This window comes from Rana temporaria, chromosome 1 (assembly GCF_905171775.1).
Source record: "Rana temporaria chromosome 1, aRanTem1.1, whole genome shotgun sequence".
Lineage (NCBI taxonomy): Eukaryota > Metazoa > Chordata > Amphibia > Anura > Ranidae > Rana > Rana temporaria.
The window spans coordinates 92,071,429-92,085,628 of record NC_053489.1 but is presented as its reverse complement, the minus strand read 5'-3'; the positions used below and the strand labels follow the sequence as shown (position 1 = coordinate 92,085,628).

Genomic DNA, 14,200 nt, shown 5'->3' with positions numbered 1-14,200 from the left:
ACATAGGCAGTACACACCACGTAGCTTTAGGTGCACACTGCAGAGGACACGGGCAGTACACACACCATGTAGATTTAGGTGCACACTGCAGAGGACACAGGCAGTACACACCACGTAGCTTTAGGTGCACACTGCAGAGGACAAGGGCAGTACACACACCACGTAGCTTTAGGTGCATACTGCAGAGGACACAGGCAGTACACACCACGTAGCTTTAGGTGCACACTGCAGAGGACACAGGCAGTACACACCACATAGCTTTAGGTGCACACTGCAGAGGACACGGGCAGTACAACACGTGAGAATACTGCAGCTAGCACAATCACCTGCCTGACAGTAAATTAGGAAGTGCAGATCTAGCTAAACTATACAGTGTATAAATACAACACCTGGGATGCATATATATCCTCTACACACTGTAACTGACTAGCCTGCCTGCCTGCTCTATCTACCTACTAAAAATGACACTCTCTCTCTCTGTCTTCTCTCTTTTAACCACCGCAACACACTACACAAGGCCGACCTGCAGGCGGCCTTTTATAGTGTGGGTTGTGTACTAAAACCCCTGAGCCATAATTGGCCAAAGCCACCCTGGCTTTGGCCGATTATGGCTCTCCGTTTTTTGCAAGCTGTGATTGGCCAAGCATGCGGGTCATAGTGCATGCTTGGCCAATCATCAGCCAGCAATGCACTGCGATGCCGCAGTGAATTATGGGCCGTGAAACGCAACTCGAATTTGGCGCAAACGGCCCAAAACGTTCGTAGTTCGAACATGAGTTTGACTTGAATACGAAGCTCATCCCTAGTTCTAGACAACCTTTAGAATATCATTGGGGTGCAGACCCAAAAGTGTTGGTATCAGAGACAGTTACAAGAATATTTCAGCACTGAGTGTCCATACTGGGTACTCCATCCTCAATGCACTCATATCTGCCCCCCTTCCCCAGCCTCTGTGCAGGCCCATGGCCGAGGAGTTTTATGCTGAGGTCAGCAGAGCATGAATGGGAACTAAGAGACTGGTTTCCTATAAGGTCCGCTTTTTGATTTTACTGACAGCGCATGGGAGTGGGTGGATCATTAGATGCTAATAAATTCATTGAAAATTATTAGATATGTGGATATAAAATGTATTTAAAGAGTTACTCCAACCAAAACCAACATTTCAGGTTTTGATATACAATTGTGAATATATATATAAATATATATATATATATATATATATATATATATATATATATATATATATATATATATATATATATATATATATATATATACATATAAACACTATTAGAAATACCAAAAAAAAAAAAAGTCCAAGTGAAAATCACTTAGGCCCCATACACACGAGAGGATCCATCCGCTGGAATTGATCCGCGGACCGGCTCCAGCGGATAGATCCCCTGGTGTGTACGATCCAGCGGATGTGTTTCCGTGGATTTTTATCCCCTGGGATGGATTTCCAGCGGATAAAAATTTGAAGACATGCTTTCAAATCTATCCGCTTGAATCCATCCCAATGGATTGATCCGCTGGTCTGTACAGACTCACCGGATCAATCCGTCCGAATCAATCCCCCGCATGCGTCGTAATGATTCAACGCATGCGTGGAAATTCATTATATGACAGCGTCGCGCCGTCGCCGCGTCATCATCGCGGCGACGGCGCGACACGTCATCGCGATGGGATTTCGGCGCGGATTTCGATCCGATGGTGAGTACACTCCATCGGATCAAAATCCTCGAGAGTCCGGTGGACCGTATCCGCGGATAAATCCTCTCGTGTGTATGGGGCCTTAGTTTTAATCCACAACGTGATTAGTATCAACCATATCCAGTGAACAAATATAGGGTCAAATATTATCCAGTGAGAAAATGTTGCATCCACCACCACCAATAGATGAAATGGCAGCTCACCTCAAGTAATTACCCTAGAGCCAAACAAAGCTTTGATATTCTAAAGGATATCTGCTGGCCTTCACACTGCACAACTCCAAAAACTCTGCTGCAATGCTTAATGTCCATGACTGACAGTCCGCTCTCAGAAAGAGCATAAAAGAGCATAAAAACGCTCAGAAAGAGCTCTTTCACTGAAGTACGGCGGCGGATTAAGGTGCTTCTTGTGAAGCTAAGGCCTGGTGATATTCCGGCGACTAGCACCCCACTCCTCTGCCATCCATGACTCTACGAGCACCCAACACATGCAGCCATGGCCTCCGTCTCCGAGCTCGCCTGTATTTATTCCGCCCTCATCCTCTACGATGACGATATCACCATCACGGAAGACAAGATCATCGCTCTGATCAAAGCAGCAGGAGTCAATGTGGAGCCTTTCTGGCCCAGCCTTTTCTCCAAGGCACTCTCCAATGTTAACATTGGTGGTCTGATCAGCAACTTGGGAGCCGGTGGTGGAGCCCCTGCTGCTGGCGCTGCCCCTGCTGCTCCTGCAGCTGGCGGTGCTGCTCCAGCTGAAGAGAAGAAAAAGGAGGAAGTAAAGGACAAGTCTGAGGAGTCGGATGATGACATGGGCTTCGGTCTCTTTGACTAGAAATTTTGTAAAAGGACTTGTAATAAAGAACTGTCTTCAAGTAAAAAAAAAAAAAGAAAGAGCATAAAAAACATCATAGCGCAATATTTCCAGTAGATGTAGTAAAATGTAATAAATATCTGCTTACATTACAGTTGATGAACACACTGGCAGCAATTGATGGGCACAGTAGCGGCAATTGATGGGCGCACTGGCAGCAATTGATGGGCACACTGGCAGCAATTGATGGCACAGTGGCTGCGTTTGATGGGCACAGTGGCTGCATTTGATGGGCACAGTGGCTGCATTTGATGGCACAGTGGCTGCATTTGATGGGCACAGTGGCTGCGTTTGATGGCACAGTGGCTGCATTTTATGGGCACAGTGGCTTGTTTGCGCCCCCCAAAAAGAATGTGAGCACCAGCCGCCACTGCCTGTAAGTGTTTCTTAAAGGCTGCATCAGAAAGATCAAATCTTCTATCCCACTAGACATGGCTGTACTGTATAGCAGTGCTGTCTAACTCTCAAGACTGGGTGGACTGAGATACAAATCCTTCAGCAGGTAAAACAGATCCCTATATGTATTTCATCTGTGTACTTAACTGTTTTCCTGGAGTTCAACTTTAAGCTCTAGTAAGTGGTTACGTTTTTATTTCTTCTCTTTTTTTTGTGCTCTGGAGTAACTAGAGAGTAATACGCAATGCAGACATTACTAATCACAGCTCATATAAGAGGATTAAATTTCTCCAGTAGCACCCTTCCCCCCGCCCCCCCCCCCCCCCTTAGTGCCAGCACATGCTTCTCTCTCTCTGCAGACCAGTTCTTTAGAGTTGTTACATCACCCCCGCTCACATAAAACTGAGAATATGGTCCCAGCCCAAATATTTGTTTTATTAATTGTTCCATGTGCCCTACTTAAATGCTTCATTACTTTAAGTGACGCAGCATGTTTCCCTGACCTTCTGTCAGTTTCAACATGTAGTTAAATCCTTTCAGTTTTCATGAAGCCTCAGCCTGCTGATTATAAATGGTCCAGAATGGAGTAAAGCCTGCTGAAAGCTTAAGAATTATCAGATATTTTGCATAGCTGGTGCATGACTGCTAACTGTCCCTAATTTTCAGAGATTTGGCCCTGGGAAATGGTTTCCCTTGAAGTGTAGTGGATTATGAAATGTAAGGCAAACAGCTCAATACAATCATCTCCAAATACATACTGTATATTTTACTCCAATTCTGTCCAGTCCTTTTCCAATCCAGATAGCAGAGCCAAGATTTCGATTATGGATCTTTTTGCAAATTATGAATCAATTTTCAACTTTCCAGTCTAAAATCTAGGTTGTTGTTTTTTGAGACAGGGTTTGCTGGTAATCTTCACTTTACCAGTGAACCTGATTTAGTCATGCAAACTGGTAACCTGGTCCAAAGGATCGGATTTTGCATTATCATATGATATAGTGTAAAGCCGGGCCATACCAAGCAGGTGATACCACCCATGTCATATCAAAACTGCAAAGAAATAAGGTTTATAGAAGCAATATCTGGCAAAAGAAGGGTTAATTAAACAGACGGATGATCCACCTTAGTCTATGTTAAGTCTATTGACCTCTAGTAGTTTGGTTCTGAAGGGGTTGCAATGAGGAGAATATTTAAACTCTGTTGCCATGCCCTAAAGCCACAATCTGGGACGAAGTCGGATGTGACGAAACACGTTTCAGGGCATGGCTACATGGTGTGATGTCAGGAAGTTCACTTAGGAAGTGTGAGCGGCCAAAGCGATCCAGTAGGGATGGTTAGCTCTCAGCACTGAGGCAACTCACATTCTATTGATTTTAATGATGGGCATAGTTTTGATGTAAGTGCATTACTTTTCAAATAAAGCAGGTACCTTAAAGTTGTACACTATCGGAGGCTTTGTTTTAATTCTTTCCCCACGTGTGGAGATTGTTCACAATATCTGGATGGAGTTTGGAGATTCTGATCGGCTTTAGTCCTGCATAAGCGCTATTAGCCAGTCATGAGAGTGAATGGCAATACCATCTGGTGAGCATGATTCTTAAGGGAGTTGAACCTGCACTAACACTATTGGACTTTACTTATTGCTATATGGACTTTTTTATGCACATATTATTTTCTATTCACATGGTTTTGATTGCAAATGGTGCATTACTGTGGCATATCTGTTGTAAAATATCTATTTCACCTTGTTGTTTGATTTTATACATGGATTGTAATTCAGCTGGGACCAGACGAATTTCAATCCATGCATGGGCAGGGAGGTTTAACAGAAATTGATTGACTTCTGTAAAACTGCACTGTTGGATTTTCCCTACTTAATCACTGCCACTGGCTATTGCCAGCAGTGCTAATCAGTGTATTCTGATGGTGGGGAAGTGTCCCTGCTGTCAGATTACAACAGTTTAGATGCATTGCCCCATCCAACTGAAATCTATTTTTTTCAACTTGCTGGTTGAATGAAAAAATGACTCATCTATTGACTGCCTTACTCTCTCTACCCCAAAATGTTTTGCAATCTCCCACTCCAACTCTTCAGGGAAGCCTATCCCACCTCTACCTAACACCTGAACATTTATTTCCTAATCAACTCATCCCTACACAGTTATCACCCTTTGTGCCACTTGGCCTCCCTTTTTCTAGCAGGGTATCCCAACCCTCTAGTATTGAATTGTATTGTAACTGTACTGTCTTCCTTTATATTGAAAAGTGTTGCAAATACTGTTGGCAATATATAAATTCTGTATAATAGTAGCAAACAGCCTTTAGACGGAAAGTCAACAGAGTTACATATAAAATATGATTAGAAAATGTAAAACAGAAAGCACAAAAAACTGTATGAACTACATATCTCGGTAGCACGGTACATTTGGTACTTTTGAGTGCTCTCATTGCGTATTGATGTTCTCTTAACCTTATGAATAAGGCCAAGCTATGTTTACCTATATCATTCAATGGTGTGCAAACAAACAAAAAAAAAGTCAGGATTTCTGCTATTACATGATAGGATTTTTCAAGTGAATAGTTAGAAAACTTATCATTTTCTATAAAAAAAAGTCCTATTTATAAAACAGAACATGTAAATAGTGCAAAAAATATATAAAACATGACTCTAAAAACTTACAAATGTAGTAAAAAAAATATTTACTCAAAACCATTATAGTTTTGTGTTAAGACTGAACTTCAGAGAGATAAAAAAAATAACTATTTGTGCAGGTATGTGTTTATGTGAGCTTACTGCCTCACAGAATAGGTCCCATTGGAGGGTGTTGGACAAACGTTTGTTTCCAATAAGCCTAATGTAACGTCTTTGCTGTAAGTAGAACCTTGAAATAAACTCTTGAGAGTTTTTAATGAATTCTGTGCAATGAGTTTGTTCTCCTCTTCCACATGGTATACCGTGTGATTGGGTTTTGAAAATCCCTAACGGATAACTGCTGTGAGGAGTTGCACTATAGGGATCACTGTGTGTTTGCACCGATTGAAATTGGAAGGACATTTCCTTAATTTTACCTTGTTGATTATAACTGGTCTTTGCACTCCTATATAAGTTTACACATCTATTCAAAGGATGGACTTTTGTTTGACTAATCACATAGAAGGCGTCTTATCACTTATACATGACAGCGCAACACTTTGATATATATAACTTTTACTTTTAAAATATAGCGCATGTTCTTAAAGGCCACAGATGAACTGGATCCTCCACTACTGCACAGCCAGGCACACTTCAGGGTCAGAGAACCGCCCATGACTTTGTTTTTGTTATTTTTTTGGAGGGTTAGTAACTTGGATAGGGATGGGAGGTTATAGGATGCCTACTTGACTTCAGCAAAACATTGGCAACAACTTCAGGGACATCTTCCTATATACAATCTATATACAGTCTCCTTTACTCTCCTCCTGCACACACTTGCTTACTGGTTCCAGCTATTAGTTGATCTGACAGGCTCTCAGTCAGATTTAACAATGGCCCTTTACAGACAGGAACTCCTAGCCCTGTTTAGTGTAGCAAGAATACAGTGAACAGTTTGTACTTCTTCTCTGTGGATACTGATCCCAGCACCACCTCTTCGGGCACTGCCAACCCCCCTTGCTGCATCTGAACCTTCACTAGCCCACCCCTCAAAGTATGGGGCATCCTGAGGGCCACCAACAGCTTCCTCTGCACTGTATCTCCATCTTCCACCTGACTGCCCCTGCTGGCATGGCCCATATCTATTTATGGACTGATCTCACCCCCTTTCAGACAGCCTCTGAAGATTGGCTGAGGCTCCATAAATATTCAAGGCAGCTCCTCCTAACCTCCACCCACTAATTCTAGAAGATTCTCTTACCTTCTAGAGAGCTGCCAGGATGAGTCACCCAGCCCTGCACTCCAGTACACCCCAACCCAGATTCCATAGCTCAGGCTTAGCCCTAAGCTAAACTAAATTTACCTACTCTAAACTCTAAAGCCCCATACACACTATCTGTTTTCCTGCAGGTTTTTCTCTTCAGGTTTACCAAAACCATGTATTGCAAGGGCCTACTTGATTGCATACAAATTAAAACTCTTAAGGTTTGACCTCATATTAGATGGTTTTGGTAAACCTGAAGAGATAAACCTGCAGGAAAACTGATAGTGTGTATGGGGCTTTACACTACTTCTAGCACACACTAGAGGGTGCCAAAAAAGAAACAAGCAAAACTACTTCAATCTGACTTGGTATCATCCTTCTGCAGTCCCCTTTACAGCAGGGAGGGACAAGACCCTAGTTGTATTAAATAAAGTTCACTTTTCCCTCCTTTCTTTAAAGTATTAAAGAAAGGAGGATACTATTAGTATGTATCTCTGCATGCTAATGAAAAATAGCTCAATGCTTATTTTTTTTTAAACTTTACTTAATTTTTTGTCTCACACTTTCTAATTTCTCTTAAGATGGTGATGACGTATCCCCACCCGCACAGTTACCCTCTGGGAAGGCAACATCACCATTTTCTTCAGGGAAATCTCGTAACTAAACTAGGAGATATTTGCATAATGTCATGCACCTCATTGTGCACATGGGCAGTGGAAATTATTTTCAATTGCTTGGGAATGAACGTTTCTCCCCAGGATCTTACAAGATCTCTGGGAGGATACTTTTTTTTCCCCAACAGATGCCTGTACGCTAAAATATTGCATGTGCAAGACGAAACACCTGGAGTTGTGCAATTCATCTCACTCATGCACACTATCATGGACATTTTCTAAAATGGTGGTATTGAAATGACGACACAGGGTTGGGTCCTTTTTAGTTGCTGCAGAGAAAAGGATCTGGTCTCTGGGATGGTTCTGCTGTCTGTCAGAGCCATGTAAACAGAGATTCTTTGGTAAATAAAAGAGTTCTGTTATGTTTATATCATCTGTGTATTTAGCTGTTAAAGCAAGAATGTCAATAAAATAAGGTGCAGAAAACTGTGAAAAGACACACTTACACTTTAATGACTGTATAAACTTCTAACTGGTGTTTTATCACAATTGCATTCTGCTCAACAATAACAGGCTAAAATCCCCTTTTAATCTGAACAAAACAATATTGTATTACCCTGCCGCATCTACTGTGGAATCATATCCCGTTTTATTGCAAGCTTTGTGCTCCTGTCAGCTGCTCATTTTTAGGCCAAATGAGATGAAATTCTGGAGGCAGAAACCCCTAAGTTAGCAATGTTTTGTCATTTACTCTGTGAAAGAGATCACAGTTGGTTCGCTGCTCAGCTGATCAGTGAGTATAAAGTGAAGTTGACCTGAAAATACTGCTATGTAAAACAGATAATCTCCGTGAATGAATTTAAATATATGACCTTGCCTTCTTAAATGTGACAAAACAAATTGTCATTGCACCCAGAGTGCGTTTAGGGCTGTGCATCGTGCAACTGATTTATCCCAATTGACAGCAATAGGACTGCCTGCACAGGGATGCATGAAACACCTTTGCATCCCCATGCAAGTAAACACGGCCTTATACAGGCATATGGTTATGTACACCCCATGTGATCGAGGCCTAACTAGTAAAATATAATTATAATGAAGGGATTCAACTTCTTCAAACCTCAAGACTAATTTAATGAAGACCAGATGTGTCTCTGATACAAGGGACGCAGCAAGAAATAAAGGTAGTTAAATTCAAATTATTTTGAAAGGGCCAAGAACCCATCAGTGTTGCTCTTTGTTATGTGATTAGTATGATATCAGTGAATAGTGACAAGTAGGGATAAGCAAACTTAACAGTTTTATATTATATTAAAGTGGTTGTAAAGTCAGAAGGCTTTTTATCTTAATACATTCTGTGCATTAAGATAAAAAAACCTTGTGTGTGCAGCAGCCTCCCCTCAGCCCCCTAATACTTACCTGAGCCCCATCTCAATTCAGCTATGTTGAACAAAAGACTCAGCTGTCTGGGACTCTCCCTCCTTATTGGCTGAGAAAGCAGTGAAGCGCCATTGGCTCCCACTGCTGCAAATCAAAGTCAGTAAAACAATGAGGAGAGAGAGGGGGCAGGGCTGGGAACAGCTGCTTGCTGTGGGGGCACTCAACAAGAGGGAGGGGCCAGGAGCGCAGAAGAGGGATGCTCTGTGCAAAACCATTACACAGAGCAGGTAAGTATCACGTGTTTGTTATTTTTAACAAGAAAAAAACGGAATTTTTTTTTTAGTATCACTTTAATATACCTGTAAATTGCAGTGCTAAGTGATATTTACAAAAATAACATCTAGGAGCAATTATCAAACTAATTCTGGATTTCTAAAAACTATATACCAGTTGCAACTAAAATGCTTTGATAAAAAAAGGGCACCTAGGGTAAGTATATTTTACCACCACAACAATCTCTTCCTTGTTCTGAAAGCCCAAGGTCTCTTGCAGAATTTTTCTTACAAGGAATGCCAAAGCCTCCTCACTTCCAAAATTCTTAGCCAGCATGAACCACATTCTTGATGCGTTCATACTCTCTGACATGAAAATTGGATTCTGCATGGATAACTCCATGTTTGTCTAAATCTCCTCCAGGAAACCCAGAGAGACAAACTTTTGGGAATACATCAGCATCCACTGCAATGGCAGTAAGTAAAGCTTGGGGTATACCACAAAGCCAAGGTGGACTCTAGTGTTTACTATCCTCTACCCTCTGATTCAGATGCTTTATCTAAGTCAAAAGCCAAGAAGCAGTCTATGCCATACTACATGCAGCTGGTATAGATATCAGGGGCATCATCAGTGCAGCATATGGAAATACTAGCTTCCATGGAATGGAATTGGGGGATTTGGGGACAAATGAGAAAGTATTACTTGGATTGATGAGGTGGACCAAAAGTAACCAAAATTCCCTCTGCCGAAAAACACTGAGAAACTTTCCTGCAGAGAGAGAGGGATGCTGCTAAATCTCTATGTCAGTGGGAAAGGCATGGATACTGTTTAATATGTAACTTGTGTTGTGGAATGTAGGTACTGCACGCAATGTGCTGGGATCTTATTGGGGATAGACAATGTGAGTGCTAGCAATGGGAATCCCATTGGGGAAAGACAAATCAGAGTGCTAGGAGTGGGATCTCACTTGGTAAATACCCACATGTGAGTGTGTGTGCTGGATGTCGGAATTTACTTATAAAAGAACAGTGTGTGTGCTGGAGGTGTATTGTCACTGGTGGAACATGCTTTGTTCAGCTAAATACTGGGGGCACAATCCACTAATCCACAAGTGAAATTAGAAATTAAGCACTATAAAAAGAAAGACTTTAGCCAATACACATGCGCACTGTAGATAAAATAGATTTACATTCAGAAATTTTGGTAACCATCAATAACCATGAATACATTTAAACTTTATTTTTAGTTTTATTAAAGTAGGGAAGTTTAAGAACCCTTTGTTGAGTTCAACACTCTGTGATGATTTCCCCTCACTTCCCGCCTTGACTAACATTCTGCTTTTACAATATATTTGAGATACCAAAAAAACTTTAATATATTCCTTGGAGTTCAAAACTTTTACTAATCAATCTTATGGTTAACCTTCTTGAGAGGTCTTAGCTGCAGACCAAAAACAATCTTAATTGTTATGTTATTATTCTGCTGCTTTCAATCAAACTAGCTGTTTTTAGTTTATGTAGAAAAGCTGTTTTTTTTGTGCCATTATGAGAGAACAATATAAAATGTGGGTAAAAAAATCTCCCAATGCATTTCCTTGAAGCGATTTCACAGCACAGAGAAAATGTTTCATTTATGTCACTTTTGTCAACTTCTGTCAACTGCTGTTACAGAATGAATGCTGATATAACCTGTTGGGCATAAGTCTTCTTTTATACTTTCAATACCCTTGTACTGTGTACTGCTCCTGCCCATATTGTTTGGCTTACTGAATCTAGTAGCAGTTTATAGATGGACTTACTTTAAAATGACCCAGGAAAATGATTTATCATAGATGAAATAAATTATATTTACTTTGATAAAGCAATGTGTATAATTCCCATACCCCCCCATAAAAAACGGAAAATTGTATACTTACCTTTCCGTAATTTTCCTTTCCTGACGCATCTTCATGGCAGCACACACTGGGTTGTGACTCCGCCCCCACAACCTGACAGGATTGGTTAGCTATAAATTTGAAGAGGAGACACCCGGCATTATTCTCCGTAAATATCATCATTGAACAGTAGGGTGGGCAGCTGTGTGCTGTCATGAAGATGCGTCAGGAAAGGAAAATTACGGAAAGGTAAGTATACAATTTTCCGTTTTCCTGACGCATTCATGGCAGCACACACTGGGAAATAACTCGCCAGTCGGGAGGGTTCAATGCAAAAGTATTTTATTCCCTAGAGAGCAGAAGAATTGGCCCTGATGACAGATCTGCCAAATTCGGCCGTAGCCAAGAGAGCGGCGTCCACCCTGTAGTGGGAGATAAAGGTATGCCTGGAAGACCAGGTTGCTGCTCTGCATATAGTTTCCGCAGAAACACCACAATATGCTGCCCAAGAGGTTGCCACTGCCCTGGTTGAGTGTGCCCTGACGCCTTCTGGGATCTCCATCTGCTGAGTGGAATACGCTTTTCCAATAGCCCTGACCAGCCAAGAGGCGATGGTGCGGGAAGTGGCCGCCTGGCCTCGCCTGGCCCCGTGAGGTATAATCAAGAGAGCGTCTGTTGATCTAAGATGAGTAGTAGCCGACAGATATTTGGAAATTGTAGATTTAATGTCCAAGGCATGAGGTTCGCCATTCTCGTTAGAAAGGCATGGTAAGACGATGTCCTGGCTGTAATGAAAGGCCGAAGTAACTTTGGGCAGGAAACGGTCTGACGGTCTCAGAATCACCCTGTCGGGATGAAAAATCAGGTATGGCTCCTTAGACATGAGAGCTTGCAACTCCAAAACTCTCCTCGCCGAGGCAATGGCAATGAGGAAGGATAACTTTAAGGTCAGATCCCATAGAGAAATCGAGTTGAGTGGGAAGAAGGGTGGATTGGAGAACGCCTCGAGGACCACCGAAAGATCCCAGGACGGGAAGGACGGTCTTCTGGGTGGTCTGATCTTTACGCATGCCTTCATGAACTGGATGATCAAAGGATGCAAGGCCCACCTGGTGCCAGTTTTGGCGGACAGAGCGGAGATCTGTACCTTTAGGGTGCTTGAATTTAGTCCCTTGTCAATTCCTGTTTGCAGGAACTCCAGGATCTGGTAAGGATCGGGTGAGACGGGGTTCCAACCTTTGAGTTGCGCCAACTGGGCGAATTTTTCCCAAATCCTGGTATAAATGGAGTTCGTGGAGGATTTTCTGGCTTGCATCAAGGTTGTTATAACCGCCTGGGAACATCCTTGTTCCCTTAGTCTAGCCCTCTCAACCTCCAGGCTGTCAGGTGGAGCCTGTCTGGGGCTGGATGGAGAGACCGACCTTGGAGTAAGAGATCCGCTGTAACTGGAAGGTGGATTGGAGGTCGGGTATTGAGCTGTAGGAGCATCGTAAACCACGGTCTCCTCAGCCAGAATGGTACCACTGTGATTACTGTGGCCGACGACCTTCGGAGTCGAGATAGAAACCTCGCTATTAGAGGAGTTGGGGGGAAGATGTACCCCAAATTGAAGTCCCATGGGTGAAGGAGGCAATCTGTCCCCTCTGCTGTTGGAAAGGGTACCCTGGAAAGGAATCTCGAACACTTGGCATTCGCTGGTGTTGCTGCCAGGTCAATCTCCGGAACCCCCCAGGTTTCCGTCAGAACGGCGAACATCCGGGGATTCAAGTACCACTCGTTGTTGGATAGAAGTTCCCTGCTCAGAAAAACGGCTAGCGTATTCTGTGCTGCTGGGACATAGACTGCTCTCAGGTCCAGAAGATGTATCTGGGACCACTCCATTATGGGGCGAACTTCCTCCAGAAGAGTGAGGCTTCGGGTACCGCCCTGCCTCTGGATGTAGGCTACTGCCACCCTGTTGTCCAACCGAATTAGGACGCTCTTCCCCTGTAGAAGAGGCGCAAAAGCTGAGGCCTCGTACACACGACAGAGTTTCTCGGCAGAATTCGTCGAGAATCTCGGTGAAGAGCCGGATTCTGTCGAGAAACTCGGTCGTGTGTACATTTTCGGCCCGATGGAGCCGCCGAGGAACTCGTCGAGCAAATAGAGAGCAGGTTCTCTATTTTCTCGATGGCAGTGGATTTTGGCTCGACGAGTTCTTCATCGGGCTGTTTTTTAAACGAGAAACTCGGTCGTGTGTATGCTAAGAAACCTGTCAAAAACTTAGACACTGGAGACCAACATAGGTAAAACTAGCGTTTGGAATGGAGATAGCACATTCGTGTCGCTTCCAACATTATTTAATCGTTTATTTGCAGCGCTTTACACAATTTTTTCTAAGGGCACAAAACAGCAATATAATAATTTTTTTTTACGATATTCACACAGAGTTCCTTAAAATTAGGTGGAACCTTTTTCTTACTGGACTCAATATTTTTTTTTTTTTTTATTGTCACCTTATTTTGGTCGTGTGTTTTAAATCCTGCTTTTAATCACCTTAATTTTAAATTTTTAAAAAATGCAAATCCTTTTATTTTTTGTAATGTCAAGTTCCCCCCATAGAAACCTTATTGCTTTGTCTTATCTCATGTGTCCCTTTCAAATTACACCTTATATCCAATTTTTAAAAAATAAGAACCTGCCTTCTCACTTGCAAAATTGAAATGTAAAAAAATACAAGGACAAGTATGAACTGTAAAAAAAAAATGTACCATTTATTTTGGTAATAAAAAAAATTTTTATAGGCAAAAGTCAGCACTGGAGAGCTTGCTGCCATTTGTGCACAGCCAGGTGTGGCCTGATGTGACTGGTGATCAGTTGGAGGCCAAAATGGGGACTTGAGAGGTTCATTCAGGAAGTCACGCATCAAGGTCTTGGACTCCCCGAGGTCAGAAACTGGAGCAGGGCAGGCAGATGTCACCAGGTTGTGGTACTACAGCAGCCTGAACTCTGGTACACCACATGGAAGTAAGGGAGTCCCTTTCTTGATTTCTTCAAGGCCTTCCTTGGTGGCTTCCCTGCAGCCTGCTCTTTCACCTTCTCTGCAGCCTTCTCAGCAGCCTTCCTCTTCTGCCTGGCTGGAGGTGGTGCCACAGGGGTAGTACTCATGCCAGGAGGAGGAGTAGACGAAGGTGGTGGAGGAT

At 42.6% G+C, this 14,200-nt stretch overlaps 1 protein-coding gene across 1 annotated transcript; it reads left to right on the top strand.

The window, feature by feature from the left end:
• Positions 1-2,103: 2,103 nt before the first annotated feature.
• Positions 2,104-2,602, top strand: LOC120924805 (60S acidic ribosomal protein P1-like). The gene has a single exon (XM_040335816.1). The coding sequence runs from the start codon at positions 2,209-2,211 to the stop codon at positions 2,545-2,547; it is 339 nt and encodes a 112-aa protein (XP_040191750.1). The 5' UTR covers positions 2,104-2,208; the 3' UTR covers positions 2,548-2,602.
• Positions 2,603-14,200: the final 11,598 nt, after the last annotated feature.

Bases quoted from the DNA above. Each gene is read 5' to 3' on its own strand.
- LOC120924805 (XM_040335816.1), top strand. From the start codon at position 2,209: ATGGCCTCCGTCTCCGAGCTCGCCTGTATTTATTCCGCCCTCATCCTC.